The 24,423-nt window shown below is 35.1% G+C and overlaps 1 protein-coding gene across 1 annotated transcript; it reads right to left on the bottom strand.

The window, feature by feature from the left end:
• Window positions 1-4,236: 4,236 nt before the first annotated feature.
• Window positions 4,237-18,033, bottom strand: LOC105628867 (FAD/NAD(P)-binding oxidoreductase family protein). The gene is made up of 9 exons (XM_012210346.3): window positions 17,914-18,033; window positions 17,724-17,823; window positions 16,880-17,060; window positions 14,757-14,829; window positions 14,483-14,662; window positions 7,313-7,410; window positions 7,014-7,102; window positions 6,745-6,918; window positions 4,237-4,615 (listed from the first exon to the last, which is right to left on the bottom strand). The coding sequence occupies exons 1-9, from the start codon at window positions 17,954-17,956 to the stop codon at window positions 4,444-4,446; spliced, it is 1,110 nt and encodes a 369-aa protein (XP_012065736.1). The 5' UTR covers window positions 17,957-18,033; the 3' UTR covers window positions 4,237-4,443.
• Between the last annotated feature and the right edge of the window lie 6,390 nt (window positions 18,034-24,423).

The raw sequence follows: 24,423 nt of genomic DNA, 5'->3' as shown, positions 1-24,423 counted from the left end.
GGGTTAACATTGTTATTTCATAGGGTTTTAACGTCTGAAAGTGCAAAAATTGGACGGAAACACATACCAGTGTAACGGACCTAAACCATAGGTGTATAGTAGTGTATTTTCTAAAATACAAGGATAGAGTAATTAATTTAGTCAAAACATAGAGGTATAATTATAATTCCCCCTTTAATAATAGAACTCGGTAAAGGAGCTATTGGTCACAGCTTCAAGAAACAAATTACATCGAAATACAAAATGATAAGATGGGTAACAGATTACACAATAAGTTATTATTAGAAGTTGATGAGACTTTTAATTAGAAGGTTCATGACTCAAAATAATCAAGTTCATCCTAAATACAGAGTACTAAGTATTACTTACATACAATGCATTTTATTAATTAAGTTTTCAAGTCTTTTAGTTTTATGTGATGCTTTTATTGTAATTCTTATCAAGAAGCATCTATAAATAGATGTTTATAAAGAAGAAAACATATAGCAAATTTCAAAAATTCCTTCTCTTATCTTCTACTCTCATTTTCTAAGTTAACTTTTTCATATCTCTTAGTTTCAAAACAGTGGTATCATAGCTCTCTTGATCTTTAAGGACTGTGTAGTTTTGTTTTTTTCTCCATGTCAAGTTCTAATTTCTCTTCAGTTTCTCCTCCAGTATTTTCTAGAGAAAACTACCAAGTTTGGCCCATCAAAATGAAGGCTTACCTACGAGCAATGTCTTTGTGGGAAGTTATTGAAATAGATGAAGAACCACCACAGTTAGGAGAGAATCCAACCATTGCTCAACTGAAGAAACATGAGAAAGATTTAGCAAAAAAACCAAAGGCTTTGACCTGCATTCATTCAACAATTTCTGAAGCAATTTTCTGTAAGATCATGGCCTGTGAAACACGTAAGAGGCATGGGACAAGTTGAAGGAAGAATTTGAGGAGAGTGACAAAGTTAAGGCAGTAAAGTTGGTGACTCTCAGAAGGGAATTTGAAATGTTAGAAATGAAAGAAGGTGAAATGGTGAAAGAGTACTCCTCCAGGATTATGCAATTGGTGAATCGGATTAGATTGTTTTGAGGAAAAATTTGAAGATTCTAAAGTGATTGAAAAAATTCTAGTTACATTACCAAAAAAGTTTGAAGCCAAAATTCCAGCCATTAAGGAGTCTTACAACCTCAAAACTTTATCCATTGCTGAGCTCATTACTAAGTTTCAAGCTCAGGAATAAAGAACTTCTATGAGGAATGAAGAAGTTGGTGAAATTGCCTTTCGAGTAAAGCATATAGGCAAGAGGTTTAATGGCAGAGATTCAAGGAAGAAATACAACGACAAGATTAGAAAATCCAAAGGAGAAAACTCTGGTTCTGGTGAATTTCAAAACAAAACCAAGTTTCCTCCTTGTTCTATCTACAAAAGGACAAATCACCTTGAGAAGGATTGCTACTTCAAGGGAAAACCGTTGTAGCATTGTAACTTTTGCAACAGAAATGGGCACATAGAGAACTATTGCCGAGATAAATGAAGAAATAGTCAAAATTTACAACCCTTAACATGATCAAAATAGAGAAGAAGGATGTTTCATGACCTCTCATCTTAGTCATGAACACAACAAGTTCACCTGGCTCATTGACAGTGGCTACACTAGACATATGGCTAAGGAAGCATTAGTTTTCTCTTCACTGGATAAGACCTTCAAAAACAATGTCAAGTTGGTAAATGGAAGGAGAGTTAAAATACAAGGAAAAGGTTCTATCATTATGAAAACCAAGCAAGGTAACAATTCAATTTTAGATGTTTTGTTTGTTCTTTATCTTGACCAAAACCTTTTGAGTGTGGCACAAATGATGAGGAATCGTTACTCTCTTTAGTTCAAAGATATCTCTTGCACTATTTCTGATCCTTATGGTCGTGAAATAGCCAAAGTCAAGGTGGTTGATAATACTTTTCCATTGAGTTTGAAACATGGGAGTCATCATGCTCTGAGTTGTAGGTACATGGGAGTCATCATGCTCTGAGTTGTAGGTCTGATGAAACATGATTATGGCATAAGAGATTGGGTCATTTCAACCCAAACTTACTAAAAAATTAAGAAAACTCATAGATACTGCCTGAGATTTATGTTAGCAGCAGTATTTTTGAGTCGTGTCAGTTGGGGAAAATGCATAAACAAGCCTTTCCAGTCAACCAGGATTAGAGAGCAACATAAAAATTGTAGCCAATTCACACTGATGTCTGTGGTCCCATGAGTATTCCATCTTTAAACCAAAGCAGATACTTTATTTTGTTCATAGATGATTCTACCATATTTAAATGGGTTGAATTCCTTAGTTGCAAGTCACAAGATTTTTTTACGCATTCAAGAATTTCAAAGTCATGATTGAGAATCAAAGTGGTAAGAAGTTAAAGATTCTGGGATTAGATAATGGAAAAGAATACTGCTCCAAAGATTTCAAAGTTTTTCTGCAAAAATCAAGCATATAGCATTAGTTTTCAGTTAGCTATTCTCCTCAGCAGAATGGTGTATCTAAGAGGAAGAATAGGATAGTTGTAGAAATGGTAAGGTGAATGATAGCAGAAAAGAAATTGCCAAAGCAGTTTTAGGCTGAAGCAGTTTTTATTTCAGTATATCTCCTCAACAGATTGCCCACTTTATCTGTAAAAGGAATGACTCCATTTGAGGTCTGGTACGAATCAAAACTCTCTCTCAAACATTTAAAGGTTTTTGGTTCTATCTACTATGTTCATGTTCCAAGTGTAAAAAGAAGAAAGTTGGATGAAAAACCAGAAGTGTGTTTGTTTTTAGGGTGCGCTGCTCACTTCAAAGGCTATGGAGTGTTTAATCTCAGCACCAAGAAAGTAGTTATTTCCATAGATTTGACGATTGATGAAATGGCAACTTGGGACTGAGAAAAAGAAAAAGTTGAGAAGGAATCAATTAAACCTGCAGAAATTGAAAGAACTAGTGAAGATCTTATAGAAGAAAGTGATCCTGACTCACCGGTCCTTAGTCATTGGCAAGGATATATGAAAGTTGCAGCATTGCAACTCAAGAATCCACTAGTTATTAAGAGGCTGCAATGCACATAAAGAATGGAGGCAAGCCTTGAAAGAAGAAATTGCAGCAACCGAGAAGAATCAAACATGGGTTCTCACCTTCAAAACATAGGGCAGAAATGTGATTAGAGTGAAATGAGTGTTTAGAACGAAGTACAATGCTGATGGCACAGTTAACAAATACAAAGCAAGGTTAGTCATTAAACGCTATGCTTAGTTGGCAGGAGTGGACTATGAGATAAATTTTCTCCTGTGTTTATACATGATACTATAAGGTTATTGTTAGCACTTATAGCACAAAATACATGGAAAATATTTCATCTGGATGTGGGGTATGTCTTTTTGAATGGCTTACTTAAGGAGGAGATTTATATTCACCAACCAGAAGGTTTTATAGTCAAGGGAAGTGAAGACAAAGTTTACAAGTTTAATAAGGCTTTATATGGTCTTAAATAGGCTTTATTGTACCTTACTGCCACCAGACTTGATCTCATATTTGCTGCCAGTTTACTCTCAAGATTCATGAACTCACCAAGCAAGAATCATCTTAATGCAGCTAAAAGAGTTTTAAAATATGTCAAGGCAACTTGCAATTATGTTATTTTTTATGCAACAAGAAAGGAAGTAAAACTTGAAGGGTTTATCGACAATGATTAGGCTGGAAGTGTGGATGACAGTAGCACAAGTGAATGCATTTTTTCTTTAAGATCAAGACCATTCTCTAAGAATTCTAAGAAACAAGAGGTGGTTGCTCAATCTACTGCAGCAGCCGAGTATGTTGCAGCAGCTTCTGCTGCAAACCAAGCTATTTGGAGTAGGAAGCTATTGAGTGATTTGGGATTGAGGTTGTTGGATCCTACTATGATTTTTTGTGACAATAAGTCAACCATTGCCATTGCAACTAATCCAGTTCAACATGGAAAAACTAAACATATTAAAGTACCATTTTTTAAAAGAAGCCTAAAGAAATAAGGAGATAAAGCTGATTCACTGCAAATTGAAAGATCAACTTGCTGATATTTTGACAAAAGCTTTACCTTATGGCAAATTCGAAGAACTGAAATGGTTAACTGGAATTTGCAAGAAAAGTCTCAAGGCATGTTAGAAGTTGATGAGACGTTTAATTAGAAAGTTCATGAATCAAAAAAATCAAGTTAATCAAGTTCATCTTCGATACATAAAACTGAGTGTTACTTACATACAATGATTTTATTAATTAAGTTTTCAAGTCTTTTAGTTTTATGTGATGCTTTTATTGTAATTCTTATCAAAAAGCATCTATAAATAGATGTTTATAAAGACGAAAACAAATAGCAAATTTCAAGAATTCCTTCTCTTATCTTCTACTCTCATTTTCTAAGTTTAATTTTTCATATTTCTTAGTTTCAACAGTTATATTACAAGCAACTAGGAGCTTCTACAAGCTTCGCAGCAGCCGCCAAGCCACTAATTATTGCCCCTTCAACATTTGGGCTGACACAAAAATCTCCGCAGATGGCCAATTTCTTCTTCCCATCCCAGAAGCATTTTTCTTCTCCAGCTATGCTAGCAGCTGGAAAAGCACTTCCCCTGCCAAATCAACCACCAGCTAAAATAAGTTAGCACCAGAGTTTAAAATAAAAGGTAGAGGTTATAGAACAATGAAAAGGAAAGGAGAAATATACATATGCTATATTTCTAAGGGAAGTTGAATAATTTAAAGTGTTATGACGAATAGTTGTGCATCAAATTTTAATGTGAAGCTGCCATTGGGCTAGTAGTGACTGCTCAAGCGCTTTGCCTGAGAGAGCAGGAGGCTAGGGGGTTCGGTTTTCAAACTCAGGAAACACCCTTCTCCATTAAATAATTTTATTGTACAAACAAATAATTGATGTGGAACAATTTTTTTATGGTTGTAAAACCACAGGTCCATCAACCTGGGAAATGAAACCAATAACAAATTCACTATGAATCTATTCTTTACAGATGTAGCACCACAAGCTCATAACCCATGAGCGTATCCAAGATCTTCAATTGCACTACTGCTGATAGAATTATTTTTGTTATTGGTTTATACACCATAAACCATTTGTTAATACCATAATCCAATCAACCAAAAAGACTAGATGCAATTGGTTTTGGTGCAAATGGACTTAACGAATGCACCAAGGGTAATTTTACAGCTACTGACATGAGATATGGGTTGGGTTGCGACTGTCAAACGAGCTAAATTTATGAACAATAATCACTGTCAGTAACACAAAGGTAAACACGTAAACTCCACCTTTATGCTCTGTCCAAAAGCACATTTTTCTCTTCTTACAACATCTTCATCATCACATAAATATCACAATTTTTGCATCAACCCAACTTCAGAAAGACAATTCTGAACTCCAAATAGCTCCAATTCTTGGGCCTCATTACAGATTCCAGAGCAAACTAGACATGTATCATCACTTCTTGGTCCTTCAAAAGCTTAAACAAACCAGTTTGGTATTGATTTGGTCAAATACTTGGAAAAGAAAAAAAAAAACCAAAATACTAAAATACGCCTTATCTCAATTCTTATATTATCATTTTGCTCCATGATCAATGAGGTGATTTCTGCATGCTGGAAACAAATAGAATGAGGACATATCATGCATTGCGATTATGGTTTTATTTATTTTATTTGATTTTGTTTATTTATTCATTCCTTTTGAGACGACAACAGAGTGCACTTTTTGAGAGAGAAAAGATAGTATGTCATGGAGGACAGGAAATCCTCCAACATGACTCCAAGGACAGAAAATTAGATAAAACACAAACTAAAAATAAGTAATACTCTCCAATCATGACTTCAAAGAAACCCCTCCAAAAGATTCAGAAGCACAAGCCTACATCTTGTCCCAACTTGATTGAAGCACATGCCACATCTTGTCCCACAACAAACTAAATGAAAAACTGACTTTTAAAATGTGCATTCCTCTCCATCCAAATACTCCATAGCACTGCAAATAAAGCACAGTCCAAATAATTTTCATCTTCCCTACTTCCAAATCCTCTCCATTTTTTATATGATAAAAGTCTCTAAAGCACTGCTCCAAAAGAAAAGAGAAAGGAGGAGATGGAAGGGACACTAATTCTACACAAGTAATGAATATACCGTCCAGACAACTTCCTTTTATCTCTGCAACCAACTAAAATTTTCGTCTGTTCCTTAAGAGAGCTGCTATGTGATGCAGGTGCCCTTGCAAGCCCTATCTTCGGATTAGCTGGAGTCCTATGTTGGCCTTTGTAGGGATGCAAAATACGCAAGATCAACCATTCGATTTGCTTTTCATACCACTTCTTATGAAATCCAATATCAGAAATTGAAGCCGTATACACTGTTAAATGAGCACTCATAAATATACCCAACCAATCTAAATCAAACTCCCTGTTTACTTTCTTACTGCAACAAAGTAATATCACCAACTCAAAATTTTCTCAATTAAAAAAACTACACAGTGGCACAGGTCATCACTATTTTTCTCTAAAGGCTTTTCAGAAAGCTAGTCAAATTGGTGCCAGGTATTGCACCATTTTTCTCCTTTCAGGCCCAGTGGGACCGAAAACAGAAACTGCAGAAATTATAGGCCCCAAAGTTCAATAAGGAAGTGGGTATATCATAATGCAATGCAATAAACGCAACAAATAATAGCATTTGTGTTTGTCCAGGGCATAACATGAATACTAACCATCTATGAGCCTTTCTGAAAAATGGTCTAGAGCTGTTGAGGCCAGTGCTTTCAAATTCCTGGAACAAATCTTCAGCTACTTTTGTTAGCGTTTCGCTTGAAGGCTTCTGAGGTCCAGTTTGAGCAATTATATCCTTTGCATACTTTATTGTTGAGTGCAATACCCATCGTTCACTGAACAAGAAAGCAAGGTGGTAAATAGACAAAAAAAACAAAACTTTAAAAAAGATTCTCTCTATTAATACATATAAGGAAAGAAAAGTTCATACTTTGTGGTTGATCGACCGGGCTTGCTGCTGTCACAGTGACCCCAGCTTAGAACTTCAGAATTTTTGAATGAGAAGCCTTTTACAGGTATCTTAAGGACCATGTAAAAAGTTCCATTAAGAGCTAATAAATATATAACTAAACCCAATGGTATAAAGTCAAAAGAGAGGAGAAGAAAACAGAAGGAAAGAGTATGTGTCACTAGTGATGTTTGGGTCATAATCACATTAACAATGTTTTGTGCAAACTTTACATAGTATTAAAAGTGCTCCACTAAGAAAATGAAAATGTAATGACTTACAGGAGATAAAGGCTCGGTAAATGCTAGCATAAGAGCAAAACACGGATTAACAGGAATATCTTGGAACTTCACTGCCAATTCTGGAGCCCAACTCAAATCTGAATTGATCACAAATTGCTAATGGGTTAGGATAACAGCTTCCCTATTCTTCACCAACAGAATGACCACAATACATAACATAGCATGACATATAACAAATGCATGAAGTAACATATCTTCATTCTGGGGTAATTTTGCTTTTCTATTCCTAACTTTCGTTTATTAATTACATCAAAATATGGACAAAATGACTCAAAAATCAAAAGCCAAATGAACAAAAATACTCAAACTTTGTTCAAATGATCAATTTTGACCAATGCTTTTAATTTTATCAAATTTATTTCCAACCTTCACATTGGTATCAATTTTAGCAATCTCACTCTAACAAACCAAAAAACAAATATTATTTGAATCTAAATAAAATGTCAGCAGTGGACGTAGAGATAAAGAAAAGACTTCAAAATTTAATTTTAATTATGAAAATAACATTTTATTTGACTTTAATTTGCTTAATTAAAGTAAGATGGAGGATAAAAAGGATTGGCTAAAATGAAAATTTTCTACAAAGTTTATGGCTTTTAAGTCACTCGGCCAAACTCAAAACAAACAGTAGTCACACTGGTAACACTTTCTCAAATGTACTAACTAGAAATTAAGGATACACATACATGCAGCACCATATAATATTTTATAAATTAGTTGGAAGAAGAAAAAGAATCAAGTTAACGAGAAAATAAAGAAGAAGCAATTTAGCTGTCGAGAATTGATAACTAGGAGACAACTTGGAGACGGTTCTATCTTTCAACAGCAATTTTACATGAATTGGCTGTTTCCAAGACTTTTTTAGGGACATGATAATGGATAATTGAATCTGTCAGTATGAGGAAACATTTTCTGTTGATATTATGTGGTTGCCTTTGCTCATGATTGGTAAGGGAGGTGATAAAAAAAATAGAATTACAGTGAAAAGGTGAATATGTTCACAGGATCTAGGCAATAATACAGTGTTATAAAAAAAAAAAAAAAGAGTTTTTTTCAGATAATAACAAAGATGGTAGAAACAGGAACATCTCAGTGTGCTTTCTCGGTCTATCCCTTAAGACACACTTTGCTTAGTGATTTTGAATGTTTAGGCCTGCTATAGGAAAATAACATTATCTCAAAGATAGTTACTAAAGGTGCAAGGTGAACTACCGTATAGAGGAATAGTGAAGCCCCATGCCAGATGCTTTTGATAGGTGAGGTGTAAAGAAATGGAACGTGCAAGAAAATTGAGAAGAAATATCACATATTCATAAGACAATAATTTGTAGAGAATATACTCCTTTCCATTTAACAAGTGTCTCAGTGAAGGATCTTTTATGGAATTATTACTATTAGACTTACTATTATCCATATTACAAAGGCATAGGCTAAGAAAATGAAGGATGAAGACGAAAATATCAGAAGTCATATTTAAGACAAAGAAACAGAATACCAGCCTCCTAAAGTGGGAAAACAACATTCCAGTTTGCTTATAATTGAATTGGAAAAATAAGGGGAAAACACAAAAGAAGAAATAGATTAAATATAAGAGAGGGGAGAGAGAAACAGAGCAACAGCAGTGGGCAAAGGGAGAGAGGATGGGAAAATAAAAAATGAAAATAAAGGAGAGACAGAGCAGATTGGATAAAAACATAATGATTAAAGGACCCTAATTGAATAATAGAGAAGAAAAGAAATGAGACAGGGGAGATTAGTTGAAAATGACCTATTTTAGTTATCATTTTTCCTAATCTTTTTCTGATAGAATTCTCCAGAAATTTTATCTTCTATAAACAATATAAATTCATTAATCAAGAGATAGTGGTCCTGCGAGCTGCATCATTCCCACTTCTTCCCAATGGACTGGGGACCTATACTTCCTACCATAAAATGCTTCGTTGGGTATCATCTCTGTACTGGCATGATAACCGTTATTATAAGCAAAAATCTAAGACAGAGATAGGAAGCATGTCTTTTAATGTCTGAATAACCCTTTCTGAGTGTCCGTCTATCTAAGCATGAAAAGCAGTACTGAAATTTGGTCTTGTACCTAGAGCTGTCTGTAAGTACATCCAAACCTTTGACATGAACTGTGGACCTCTATCAGCCACTATAGATAATGGGACTCCATGCAGGCAAACAATCTTTGCTACATATAACCTTGCCAGTCTTGCTACAATAGTCTTTGCTGATATGAAGCATGTTGATCTGATCAATTGATCTACTACTACCCAGATATAGTCATAACCTGCAATGTTCTTAGGTAAAACCTATCACAGAGTCGATTGTAATCCATTCGCATTTCCACTCAGGTATTGGAAATGGCTGCATCAATCCAGATAGTCTTTGATGCTCAACTTTAACTATGAACAGTAGGGATGACCACGGTTCGGTTTCAAACTAGAACCGGATAGAAACTGAACCGGCCATAGTCAACAGTTTTTGGTTCCAAACCATAACCAAAACCGTGTACTTAAAATTCGGTTCCGGTTCTTCATTTTTTGAAACTAGAACTAATAGTTTTGGTTTAAAATCGGCAGTTCCGGTTTGAAACCATGAAAATCATATTCTTAAAAAAACTCACAATTTTTTGTTTTATTATAATTTTTTAAAATAACTTTTAAGAATTTTTGTTCAATCTGTTTAGTTTTTTTAAATAATAATATTTATTACTATTATTTATTCAAGCTACAATTCTAAAAAAGAATTTTAAAAAGCTTGAAATAAATCATCTAATTTCGGTTCAAAACCGGAATAAACCGAAACCGAAAGTTCCAAAACAGTCTTAGAAACCGTCTAAAAGCGGTTCGATTTCAATTCCACCTTTTTTATAACTGAACCGGTGATTCTAAAACAGAAACTGGCGGTTCTGGAAACGTGGTCATGTCTAGTAGACAAGTGAGCCATTTAGCCATGTATTCTACCACTTCCTTTTTCATGCCTTCCACCAAGATAGACCTTTCGACACATGATGGTAGCACCTAGGTGCTAAGATCATTGTCTACTGCAAGGTTTCTAGATCCACCAATTAGTACTCCCTGCATAATTCCATTCAACTTTAGATTCCATCTTTGTGTAGCTTTAATTCTATCAAGTACAAAACCCTTTTTGAGTTGTTAAAGTTGCACCCCAAATCAATCCTTGTCCCCTTAGCACCGTAAATTGAGATTAGGGCTATGTTTATGAATAAAAAACTCTAAAAGTAGGATCCACCTTCCTGGTAAGGCTGGGTTAAGTGAAAACATAGTGTTTCACTAAACCCACCTATGCAACCTATTTTCTTTGACTTCAATGTATTCTCTCCAACCCAATCTCTTCTCTACTCCTATCTATCCCTCTCCCCTTGCCCAATCAACACCCAAAAGCACACGATTTGCATCAAAATCTTGTACCCAAGTTGCTTTAAGAACCCATCTGAAGTTTGCCTCTTTTCTCCTTTCTCTTCTTCTCATTATCAATACAAGCACTTTCCACATTGCTTCCTTTGCCATGCTACACTTCTCTCTATAAGCCGCAATCTGCACATGCAACCTATTACACTACCACTAGCGCGACTTTGTCAGAGACACACACAACTAGGGAAATGAGTAAGCCTAGATGCTATAGTGACCTTCCTTTCAAACCAGAAACTAGGAAAGGTCCATACCAACGTGATCTCAGTTTCCAAGGGAAGAGCTTCAACTGAAATAAATCATAATACAGAATCTAAATCCCTAAATTCCTTCCTTTGGATGTGTTTATCATGCCAAGCCTTCGTTCTTCCTTTGTAAATTACAACATTTTCACATGAGTCCAATTTGAGTTCTTCCAATTTATCAAGTTGTAGTAGCCTTCTTTCTCCAGCAGCCTCCATATCAAAATTCAATGTCTTTGCTGCCACTATGCTATATGTCCCAATTCAACTAAAAAGTGACATAGCTTTCAAAAAATGAGTCTGAAGGGTGACATTCCAATGGGCATTTCATAAGTTGTCCTATATGCCCATAGAGCATCATCCAGCTTTAAAGCCTAATCCTTCCTTGAACTGTTTATAATGTTTCTAGCATGCTCTAATTTCACTGCTGGAAACTTCCACTTGACCACACTGGTCTAGGGGTGATAGAAGGTTTCTATTTGTGACTAATTCCATATTTCTAGTAAGAGTGTTTCTAGGGAGCGATTACAAAAATTAGATCCTCCACTACTAATGAGAACTCTTGATCCTCCATGTCTAGTAAGAATGAATTTTCTTTTAAGAATATAAGCATGAACTTGGCGTCATTAGTTGGGGTAGCAACAGTCTCTAACCATTTAGAAATGTAATCCACTACCACTAAGATATATTTTTTTGAAAAGGAAGAAGGGAAAGGACCCATAAAATCTATTCCTTGGATCAGTAGCTCTGTTCCTCCAAAGCAAAAACAGAGGAGCGATAATCAAGCATGTTCTTGGCCCTGATACCATGTTGAACTTTAATGCATAAAGAGAAATTTAATCCTTATTTCACATAAATCAAACTTTACAATAGTTGGTATTTATATACAATCCTAGAATAGGAAGTACTATGAAATCCTAGTATAGGAAGTTGTTACAATTATAGAAGTTCATAGAATAGGAAGTAACAATAACCCTAAAAAAATAGAATTTGAGCTCATTAAGGGAACCCTATAATCTCTTGAAGTTCATCTGAGAGAACTCTATGATCTCTTACAGCTCTTTTGAGAGAACTCTATGATTGTGAGTTTTAGGAACCCAGAAGTTTGTTTAAAATTCTTTTCATTATCCCAAAACCATTTTAAACAACTAAATTCACAAGAACAGGCAAAGATAACCACCATAACAATAATGTAACTTAAAACTACCCAATAATAACCACCCACTAGTTAAGGAATTGCTTCTCACGTTCTTACATACACATTAAGAGAAACAGAACAATAAGGTACTAAATAGAATTAACCCAAATACAGCAGCTCCCTAACATTATACTCCTTCTTGACAAGGCGCTTGTCCCCAAATGCAAAGGATGAATAACATGCCATCGTCAGCTTCTAATTATGGGAAGCAAACAAAACCATTGTCACTCTCTGTTAGTGTTGCATATAAGGAGCCATTCAATTACACTTGGACTTTAGTTCTTCCACACTTTTTAAACATAGCAATCATTTAAGTAAAAATTTCTAAATTGTTCGGCTTCTCTATTATTTATTTTATGTTCTCAGATTGCTACTCGTCAAGCCCTTCCAAAAAAAAAAGAACTTTTTGCATTGATGTGAAAGAACATCCAACATGTGACAATTATAACAAATACTTTTTGCCCCCTCTCCTCCATCTTTGCTCTACTCCAACTTTTAAGGAACAAGGTCCTCAGCACTCTACTTGTAACTTTCATTGAAGAGTGATAGAGTCTCTGGGATACTTGTCTGCACACAGCTAAAAGTCTCCTTAGCCCTACTATAGTTGATAAATCAAGTGTTTATTGCAATTCTACTTTCTTGCCAACCACTTATAAAAAATTTCTTGTTCCTGGGATAGAATCCGCTGCAATGACTTCTCCTTCCAAACTAGAGGCTAACAAATCAAAGGAAAGTCCCTCAAATTGAAGTAACAATTGTTATTGTTCAATTTTGTCTCTCTCCCATTCTACTCTACCATCTAGATACACAGCCACAGAAGCTCGAAATTGCTCCAAAAAACTTGCAAATTCCCCATAACTATGGCTCTTATACCAAATATTATGTTCCTAACAGAGAACTCTATGATCTCATAGACCTTGTTTGAGTGAACTCTACAATCAATCAGTTCTAGGAACTCAAAACTTTATTTAAGATTCTGCTCAAATTTTTTCATTGACCCGAAACCTTTTTAAACAACCAAATCCTAAAACAAAGGCAACATAACTACACATCAATATAGAAATTGATACCCACATTCTTAGCTACATTCTTAGCTACACATGAGAAAAACATAACAATAAAATACAAAATAGAGCTACCCCAGAGACAGCAACTCCCTAAATAATTATGCCACTCTGATCACAATGGATAATGTTTGGTTTCTGGTCACAATGGATAATGTTTGGTTTCCAAGGATTAACTTTCTTCATGCAATCCCCCATTGAAAGTTGCTGCCTAATGGATGCTTTCCTTGGGCAATTGGCAAATTTGACAATTATAATATGAAATGATCTAAAAGATCCAATGTTTGGTATTCTACTCTATATTTGAAAACATTGTTTGAGGTTCAAGCTTATTGAAAAATTGGTAATACCAATTTGATGAACAAGTCCTAACCTTCATATGCATCAAATAATCATTGAAGACAAGATTTGTCAACAATAAGATGCACTTAGGTTCAGGAGGCTAGCACGTTAAGATGATATCCTTTCCAACACCAAAAACTTGTCCAGACTGCAAATCACTGCAGACAATGTCATCCTATCTGAGACATTTTTTCAGATTTTGGCATACCATTGCATTCAACAAAAGGTAGATTTAGGGATTATTTTGATTTAATTCTTAAATATGCAAGTCAGTTATCCTTCTCGTTAGTATTCTACTTAGGAAATTTAAAGTTTAGTGTTAGGGGCTTTTATTTTGATCAGGAACATCTAGAATTAGGGTGTGCAAATGAGAAGTTAGGTTCGAAAACGAAAATTAGCTTTTCCTTGAAACTGAACCGCACCGAAGTAAATTTAGAAACCAAACCAAACCAGTTGGTTCAGTTCGGTTCACTTTGGTTTGGTTTTACTCAGAAAATAATTGTTTTCTAATAACCAATCCAAAGACCGAAAACCGAAGTTATAGAAAATTGAAAACTGCAGCCAAGAATTGAATAACTGAACCAAAAACCAAAAATAATTCGGTTTGGTTCAGTTTTTTCCAAAGTTTGCTCACCCCTACCGACAATGTTGCCTGCTTCTCTTTCTATTTAGTATTAGTTAAAAATTTCCTAATTTGGATTCATAATCCTAATATAAGGATTGCAATATTCTAAACTAACTAAGTATTATTTAATTACATAAATGGAAAATTAATATTTGACTTGAATGTGGGCCTGCAAAGTGTAAAGGAAGATTCTATGTTCTATTTATCCACTTTTAAGTACGAGATAGAGAACATAAATATTTACCGAGTGGTGGTGGACATCCTGTGATATCTTTAAACCTTGGAGAAACTATATTTTTGTCTGATGCTACCACTCCTTTAAATTGGCCATGATTTTGGCCATCCATACCCATCACCAACCATGATTCCTCATTATCTAACCACTCCACCTTCCCAACTCCTACCCCGAACTTGCTTTCCACCCCTAAACACATATAAAGATAAATATTAGTTTCTAGTTTTACTGTGACCTCTGAAAGTAAATATTACAAAAGAAAAGCAACAGAATGACTACACACCAGTCTCCCTGCATAATGCTTTACAAATAGAATTCATACCCGGCACCCCAACATATCTTTTGCCCGGTCCTTCCTAAATAAAAGTGACACTAAAGATAATGTCATAGTAAAAACATAACAGAAGACAAGTACATGTGTACGGTTCTTTCAGTTACTACCTTTGATCCATTATCTGAATGTATCTAAGATTGACTTTGAATAAATTAAATTACAAAGAAAACCAACATAAATAAGATATCCACCCGTCTCTAAAATTATTTGGAAGGTCAAATATGTTTTTCCTTAACTATAGGCTGCCACTAACATTTTACATTTGGCAGCAAGTGGACTTGGAGAAAGAAATTCTGGGATAGCAGTTAAAATATTCAAAATCAAGGAAAAGTTTGCTACAAAGGAGTCATTCAGAGCTAACTTAGTATGCTTTGGAAAGGCAAAAGGATTATATTATTCCATTTCTTGTTGTTATTCAAGGAATACATAAGAAAATGAGGAACAGACCAAGGGTGACATGGGGGAAATGGTGAAAAACAATTTCACAGCATTATATCCTTCTGATAATATAGCAGAAAATATGGTGAATGGAAGAAATAAATCCATACAATCAACTCTAACTAGTTTGAAAAGACTTGGTTGAGTTTATTCAAGGAATTCACAATTTTTCATGATACTTTTACATTTGGTTCACTTGAGTTTGGAGAAAAACAGCATCTAGTTACAGTTATAATTCTCATAATTAACCATATTTAACAATCTCAAAAGTAAAACCAAAATTATGACAACTCTTACTTCCCTCTCTCTTCTCTTTCCATCAACTTAAATTCTAGATCTTCCTTTTTGTGGATTTTGATTGACTTAAGATGGAAAAATGAAATATTTTCCCTGTAAGTTTATATAATCAAAGAAAGCTCATTGTAAGAAAAGCGATTTAAGGTCCAAGAGCAAGAGAAGGAGAAGAAAGACAGGGCAGAGGTGTGGGTGTCATCATGTAAGGGCACATATTTTTTTTTTTTTTCTTTTAATTAAGATGGTACATGTGTCTTATAGTGTGGCAACTAATCAAATATATGCATTCAATGCATCGTAATTGGATACAAAGACTCTCTTGAATACAAGACGGGTATCAAACTATTTTTATACACTATTTTTAGGACAAAAGCTTTGTTTATTTTGATGTCATTTTATGTCTGAACATAGCATACTTTTTTATATATAATCAAAGCAAACTGAATTCTGGTACAAATATATAGATTATACAAAGAGAAGAAGAGAGAGGTTCAAAAGCTATTCATCTATTTTCACATACTGCATAATCTAGGCAATTGGAGCTACAGAAAGCATCCATATTTACAATCTTAAAATCCAATTATCAAGGCATACTGGGCAATACATCAAGAAACCCAATGGCGAATGAGTTCATATGACTATTTAATTATTCAGCCAGAATCTATAGACCTTTTTTCTTTTTTTCAAGAAGAGAAATTTCATAAGGGATCCTGCTCAAAGACTCAACAAACAATAACATAAAACATAGCCAAAATATTAACATCTTCCAACCAAGTTAGATAGTAATGAAAGAAACTTTCACGCAAGCTCCAAAAGCAAATGCCTAAATAGGAGCCAAGAACACCATCTAGTCCTACAACAAAGAATATAAACATTGATTTTTGAAGATGCAAGCATTTCATAACAGCCAAACTCCATAAAACAGGAAGAAAAAAAAATTGCAAAGAATTTTTTCATCCTTCTTGCCAGTAAAACCTCTCTTTTTACGTACAAAAAAGTCATGGAAAGTTCTAGACAAAGCCAATACTCATCAAAGAAGCTAAGGAGGCAATTCAGAATTGCCCACAACACCTCACAATGTAGAAACGAGGGATGAGTTTCACCATGTTTATGACATATTAGACACCGATCAGGAGATTAGGTCTTGCATAAGTTATGTGCCATGGGAAAGGCTATAATGCAAACTAAATTTTGAGTACGTTATACATGTGCATAACTATTAATAGTTTCAGTCAACAAAATATACATGCATCAAGTCGAGTGTCATCCATTACATAATGTGGAAGCTCACTAATATATTGACAAGCGTTCTAATAGGCATAATATGAACAGTTCTAAACCTGTTCTATGTCAAGAAATTTGTTGGAGAGACAATCAAAAGAGCCAAAATTCTCTTTCCACTCAGCAACAAGACCTTTCAATTCCCACTCATGGACAACTCTTAACACATCAGTGTTGCTGACAGTGAAAAATGGAGCACCATGGTCAAACAATAGGTCATTCCCATCTTCAGCAATTTCTCTATCACAAATTTCAAAAAATACAAAGTTAAGTTTTCTTTTTCCAAAACATAAAAAACTTCAAAAACTTCAAAAAAAAAAAAAAAAAGAAAAAACTAACATGAATAATGGCATTGCATCGGTGTATGTTAGCTTCAATCTGAAATTGGGGATAGAATACAATTCTTGGAATAGAAAACCTTTTTTTCTTTTGTTTGGTTCAAAAGGAATCCAAACTTTTTTAAGATATTTTTATATTTCAATAACTATACATATATAGCAACTAATAGCAATTGCAGATGAGATGAAAATTATTGAAATTTACTACTTCCTCCGTCCCAAAAAGATAGTTGACCTTTCATTTTTGGTTTGTCCCAAAATATACTCCACTTTCCTTTTTTGCATTATAGTTAATCCTTAAATTGCCTTATATCCTTATTAAATTCTATCTTATTTTCAATAACCCTCGTTATTTTTTACTTATTATTTCAATATAATAATTGCGAATGTGTTATTTAAGATAGGCATAATAGAAAATTTATATGAATAAAATTGTCTTTAACCATAACAATTGCTAATCTCTTCATCCACGTGAGAATAGAAAGTGGACTATTTATTTGGGACGAAGAGAATAATTGTTAATAAAGCAAACATTCTGAGAAATTGCATTTAAAAAAAACTTTACCTTCTCTGGGACATGCGGCCACCAGGGCCGCGGGCAGACTCGAAGAGGGTGACTGAAACTCCATTCCTTGCAAGAGTTGATGCGCATACTGCTCCTGATACTGTCGCACAAATGAAATTAAGCAGAATGAGCGACTTATACATTTTTGAGAGGCAGAAAAAGAGAGAAGACAAAGTTAGATGATACTTACTTCCACTTCCAACAACGGCGACCTTAGTAACAATGTTGCTCATGATACAGAAAGAGTGATTCAGTGATCGAAAATACCTATGACGGATAGGGGCTTAGTTTTTTTATTCTCATTTTATATATATATATGTATATATATATATATATATATATATATATATATTTTTTTTTTTTTTTTTTTTCTTTCTTTAATCGTGTACACACTTGTCCAAGTGGCTGTGCATGGGTGGGGATGGGACCGTGAATAGAAATGTAAGAAGAGTGCAGGTCATTTTCCGTTTTTTAAACCAGTACCGCAGGTTTGGAATTGGTGGGAATCGAAATCGAAACAGTGAAAAATTAAAATTGAGCTGAACCGAAACTAAAATCGGGGTCTACAGTTCGGTTTTAGTTTCAACTTTTGAGGAATCGTGAACCGGCGGTTTTAAGAATCGATCGGAATCGGTTAAAACCTCTGGGTTTTCCAACCGGTTAGAACCTGCGGTTCCATCCGGTTTCAATAATTGTTTTTGCTTTTTTAAATATTTTTGTAAAATTTTCAAATTAACATTTAACAATTATATAACACAGCTAATTTTAAGAGTTTGTGGAAATTTAATTTTGTAGATTTACTATAATATCCCTTTTATTTAAAATAAATAAATTAAGTTCAAGCCCTTTTCTAAAAAAAAAAAAAATTCAAGCCTTTTTTTTAATAAATAAATTAAGTTAAGTATTTTTTTTAGTTTTTTCTTAAATTTATTTCATAAATATTTCAATTTTCAATTTTCAATAAAAAAATGTTCCCTAACTTTTGATTTTATAATATTGGAAAATCAATTGAAGAACCGGTTGGAACTGCTGATTTGGAACCATTAAAGAACCAGAATCGAAACTGCAACTGTTTGATTTCAAATTATAACCAGAACCATCAATTTCTAGTTCAATTCCAGTTCCAGATTTTTTAAAACTGGAATCGTCGATTCCATAACCGCAACCGGCGGTTCCAGAGCTGTGGTCACTCTTGTTGATAGATGGCAAGAATGGTACCGAATCACGACATTAAATATTCCCAACTAATTATGAGTGGGGCCCTGTCGTTGTGAACCCCTCCCCCGGAAACATAGGCATATAAAAAATGCATATGACTAAGGGCAAAAATGCAAGTGAATGTATGAGTCGCCACCTTGTTTAATTATTTTAGGGTAAACTAGGAAAAAACCCTAAGTTGACTCCAATTTTAATTAACCTAATTACTAGATTAATTATCCCTATATCTAAGGCACAATCTTCGAACCCGAGGTGGATCCCGAGACTATGTCATGGGGATGAACTAACCTAAGTGAATGCTTTGCAAGGTAATGATGCAATTGGACCAATAAAGTGTTTAAGTGATTTCGATGATTTCGACTTGCCGCTCGGGGTTAAATCCCAAACGTGCCTACGTACTTCCGTTTGAATGGAAGATCAAAATCAACGTAGTTCAATAGGCCTTTTTAAAAGGGCTTTGAATAGGTATGCTTAATGCATGAGTGTGTGTATGCTTTGTGCATTTTATTTAGGCATTTTGCCAAAGAATTGATTGATTTGATTTAGGTATTTGTTGCCAAAATTGTTGATTTAAGGCTTTTAGCCAAAAAGATGGATTTAGGCAAATTGTTTGCCAAAAGTTTATGTGATTTAGGCGATTGTCGCCAAAATTGATTGATTTTAAGGCTTTTAGCCAAAATGAGTTGATTTAGGCAATTAGTTTGCCAAAAGTGTTTGATTGGGCGAGTGTCGCCAAAATTGGTTGGTTTTAAGGCTTTTAGCCAAAAGATTGATTAATTAAAGGCTTCTGCCAAGACTTTGTTTTAAGCGATTTGTCGCTAAAAAAGATTAATCTCACTTATAAGCAATTTGTTTGCCAAAAGAGATAAATTGAATTGCAATGTAGGCAATTTATTGCGAAGAAAACGTGTTTAATTAAGGCTACTTAGTCACAATTATTGATTAGTTGGACTTAAGCCGGACTGTTCGAAATAAAGGCACTTACACCATAGTTATCAATTAACTAGGCTTTAACCAATATTGTCGGATTTAGGCTTTAATATCACGATTATTAATTAACTGGGCATTTAGCCTAAACTTATTTAATTGAGGCAGTTTATTTGCCTAATGATGACGTGAATGCATTTATACAGTTGTAGAATTAGGAGTAGAAGAGAAACATGATGAAGTGCTAAAATTAAATAGGCAGAGTTTCGTTTATGTACCTGATTTAATCGACGGCCGCTTCTTAGCTTCAGCTTGAAAAACTCTGGATTAAGCTCCTCGTTTAGGGAATATTAATTAATTTAATTCAATTTAAGTGACCAAGTATCACAACAATAAAATAATAAAAGCCTATGCTAAATGCAGAAAAGCAGTAAAGAATCGCAAGGAGCGTAGGGGAGAAGGAGCGTCCGTCAATACAGACTGAGTGAGTAAAAACGGAGTGCCGGGGACAATATTTGTAATGCCCCATTTTTTTTTCTGTGTTTTAATAGTAGTTTATCGGTCTGTGAATAGTACCACCGGTCCAGAAGTTGGTATTATTTTTGGTCCGAAAAATTACTATTTATGTTTTATATTTTATTTAACATTTTTGGAGCATGTATGCATGGTTTTTATGGGTAAAAAGTAAGGAATATTTTTGGAAAATTTAGATACTTAGTGAATAGTGAATTATAGTGTTATATTAAGTAAGGAAATTTGAGCAATTTTTTTTTTATGGAGGAAAATTGAGGAATTATTTTTATGGAATAAATTAGAGACTTTTGTGGAGATAAATAATATTTTGAAGAAATTTAATTGGAGAATATTTGGAGAGAAGACCAAAATACCCTCCAATTTGGAGAAAAGACCAAAATACCCCCTTAGTTGCTTTAATAAAGCAACTATCAATTATTGAGCACCAACTTTTGCCTTCTTCTTCTCCATACACGTTTCCTTCTTCTCCTTCTTCTTCTTCTTCTTCTTCTTCTTCTTCTTCTTCATTTTCTTCAATTCCTACTTAGTAAACACCCATCCAACTTGATTTAAGGCATAAATCTTAGAGAGTGAAGCTAGAGAAGTAATCTTTGGTGACTAATTTCAAGGAATTTGGTGATTTTCCTACTTGGGTCAAGTAAGTGATTTTATGATAAGTGAATTATTTTTGGATTTAGAGTTGTCTTTTAGCATATACATGCTTAATCATGCTCCAATTACTTCTTTTCTTTGTTTTCTTTGTTTGATTTTGAGTTTCTTCCATGTAGAGGGTGGAGAGCCTTCTAATAAGGATAAAGGCAAGACTAAAGCTTGAGAAGCTTTGATTAAAGCTTGTTAAAGCTTGTTTTGAAGGTTAGTGTTCATAAACACACTTACCTTACTCAAATTTTGATTTTGTGCCTTTATGCTATTATGTGTATATTTTGAGATTTTGTATGAAATGATTGGTTTGTTGAATTTTGGTTGCCATTACATGCTCTTGGATGATGTTTGATGAGTATTTATGTTGTGGTAGACATTTCTACCTTGTATCTTTGTGGTTCATGTTCCTTTCATGGCTCAAGTAAACTGAATTTGGGAAAAACGAGATTTTGAGTGAGATTTAGGACCATTTTTCGGTCCTTTCTAGTTTCCATTTGTGTCTGAGTCCTGCATAAAAGTTGTAGGTCTATCTCTTAGCTTTCCAACTCATCCTCTTGTGTCCAATTTGGAGATATATAACTCAACTTATGGCTGAAACACCCAAACTGACTCTGTTTGTGTCGGGCCACATGCATCACTGACTTTAGTGCCCATTTTGACCACTATAATGACAAGATTAGGTTCTGAGTTCTTCATAAAAGTTGTTGCCCTGTGTCTTGAGAATTCTATCGTTCTAGATTGGTTTAATTTGAGTGTGGGGTTTAGTAGGAATTCAAAAAACAATGGACTTGGTTTTGCTGAATCAGGTCTGGTCTGTCAGTCTGTGTTCCTAGCTTTGTTTTGTTATCTTCCATTTTGATCTGGGCTGTGATCCCTTCATAACATTTGTAGGATTTTGTCTTAGCTTTCTAGCGACTCTAATTTCATTTAATTTGGAGACCCATAGCTCCGGTTATGTTTTAAAAACACAGCAAAGGTCCATGTTATTTTTATGCTGGAAATTTTCTATGTTAAGTCATTTTGTTTAAGTATGAGAATTTTTATGAATTACTTAAGTTTAAATTAAGTTTTTATTATGAGAAGACTAAAGAAAATGAATTTTATGAGAAATGTTTTTGGGCTCTAATATACTTGGTGTGAATTTGATGCATGATTTGATTTTATTATGTATGATGAGCATGCTCGGCATTTGATGCCATTATGATAAGAAGCTATGATCATATGCTAGGCACGTGGGTGTCTTATGTTAGGGCGGACGCGCTCTATATGTTATGAAAAGGTTGGCGACCTAAGGCCATTATGAATAAGCTATGAAAACTTATCTGCTTCTTTTTCTCCTAAGTGTATGTGAGCCCTTATACAATATTTTTAAGGAAGTGAAATAAATGAGATCACATTATGTTAATAACTCTTAATTTACCACAACTTATTTATGATATCAAATGAATTTCTAAAGCATGATGTGTTGGTGTGCATATGTACTGCATGTTCAAATTTAATGATTTTATGTATATAAATGATTGCTTTTAAGTATGTTGTCATCACAACATTAGTTTGTTGTGTTTTATGAGCACCACTGAGTTTCATATTCAGCGCGTTGATTTTATCACGCGCAGGTTGGAGATTGTGCTTGCTGCCTAAAGACTTGAAGAGTAGCATCAGAGTTGAAGAGATCTTTTGGTAGTTGATTAGTATTTTATGTAACTAAAAATTATGGCATGTATAAGTATTACATTTTTGGAGACTGTATTATTTCATTTATAACTTAAGCATGTTATTGTAAATTATTTTGGTGTATATATATTGGGAGATAAACTTGGACTTATTTAATGGTTAGAACATTAGAAGTTGATATATTTAAATGAATGTATTGAAGTGATGAATATTATAATGTTATTGAGGAACTATGGAGTTATGAAATTATAGAAGTGCTATTGTGTTGTTATTGGAGTTTGATGGGGTTTGGAGTTTGAATTTGGGAGTGCTTTGCATTCATATGTTTGGCAACTTCTATTTTTAGGGGAAACTCTTGCAGTTTTTCTGTAGGATTCTCCCAAATCATTTTCAAAACAGAATACTATTACTTGCTAAACTTGTGAATACTAAGTCACTTCTAATTCATAATATGATTGTTTGATTTATATGTAGGTTAGGACGGTGTCTCCGGCACCGAATGTGGCATCCACCGTCGGGTCTTTCGGGATCGGGCGGCGGGTGTTACAATATTTATAGGCAAAAATCGGACTGGAGGGCGGCCGCTGCCGCCGTGGCCGGCGGCCGGGGCCGGTGGGGCCGCTGCCGCCGAGGCCGGCAGCCTGAGCCGCCGGGTCCGGCAGCTGCTGCCGCTGAGGCCGGCGGCCGGAGCCGCCGGCGCTGCCGTGTCAGGCGGACGCCGCCGCCGTGGATGGCGGGTTTGCTAATTTTTCGTTCCGGAGGCTTTTCCGGGAGCTCCGGACCTCCAAAAAATATTCCGGGACCAGTTCTGCGATCCTCGTAATTTTCCGGACGTTTCAAGTACCTTATTGGCATACTTCTGGTGAACTTTCCGAATGGCCTCCGGTCCAGCCGGACTGTTTGCAGTCCGGGAAAACTGGCTCTTTGAGCCTCAAAATTTGGGTATTCACAGTTGCCCCCCACCGGCAACCATGAAAAAGATTTATGGGAGTCGGTGGTTGTCTAAAACACAAATTTTGAAGGCGAAAATCGGACGCATCCAGAAGTCCCGCCTTTTGGCCTTTTTGGCCAAATTGGGCATTTTTGGGCCTTTGAGGCCAAATTGAGAATTTTTGGGCCTTTGGGGCCAAATTGAGAATTTTTGGGCCTCAGGGGCCAAAATGTGAACTTCTGGGCCTTTGTGGCTAAATTGGGCATTTTTGGGCCTTTGGGGCCAAATTGGGAATTTTTGGGCCTTAGGGGCCAAAATGTGAACTTTTGGGCCTTTGCGGCCAAATTGTGAACTTTTGAGCCTTTGGGGCCAAAATGGAATTTTTGGGCCTTAGGGGCCAAATTGGGAATTTTTTGGGCCTTTGGGGCCAAATTGAGAATTTTTTGGGCCTTAGTGGCCAAATTGGGTATTTTTGGGCCTTTGGGGAGAATTTTTTGGGCCTTTGTGGCCAAATTGGGCATTTTTGGGCCTTTGGGGCCAAATTGAGAACTTCTGCGCCTTTGTGGCCAAATTAGGCATTTTTGGGCCTTTGGGGCTAAATTGAGAATTTTTGGGCCTTCGGGGCAAAATGTGAACTTCTGGGCCTTTGGGGTCAAATTGGGAATTTTTGGGTCTTAGGGGCCAAAATGTGAATTTTTTTTATGTTTCTGCACTTACTGTTTTATTAGCATGCACAATTGGACTAAGAGTCTCTCCAAGGTAGAAAAGATCAAT

The sequence above is a fragment of the Jatropha curcas genome, chromosome 7 (assembly GCF_041381405.1).
Source record: "Jatropha curcas cultivar XTBG-Jc1 chromosome 7, XTBG_Jcur_1.0, whole genome shotgun sequence".
NCBI classification, from domain to species: Eukaryota; Viridiplantae; Streptophyta; class Magnoliopsida; order Malpighiales; family Euphorbiaceae; genus Jatropha; species Jatropha curcas.
The sequence above is the reverse complement of the archived record's forward strand: the minus strand, read 5'-3'. Positions and strand labels throughout refer to the sequence as shown.

What these genes read in the sequence shown, in the direction of transcription:
- LOC105628867 (XM_012210346.3), bottom strand. Translation starts at nt 17,956, where the DNA reads ATGAGCAACATTGTTACTAAGGTCGCCGTTGTTGGAAGTGGAA. An exon ending in CCCGGTCGATCAACCACAAA is followed by an intron (nt 6,919 to 7,013) that starts GTATGAACTTTT and finishes TTTCTTGTTCAG; the next exon opens with TGAACGATGGGTATTGCACT. An exon ending in TTCAGAAAGGCTCATAGATG is followed by an intron (nt 4,616 to 6,744) that starts GTTAGTATTCAT and finishes TTGATTTGGCAG; the next exon opens with GGGAAGTGCTTTTCCAGCTG.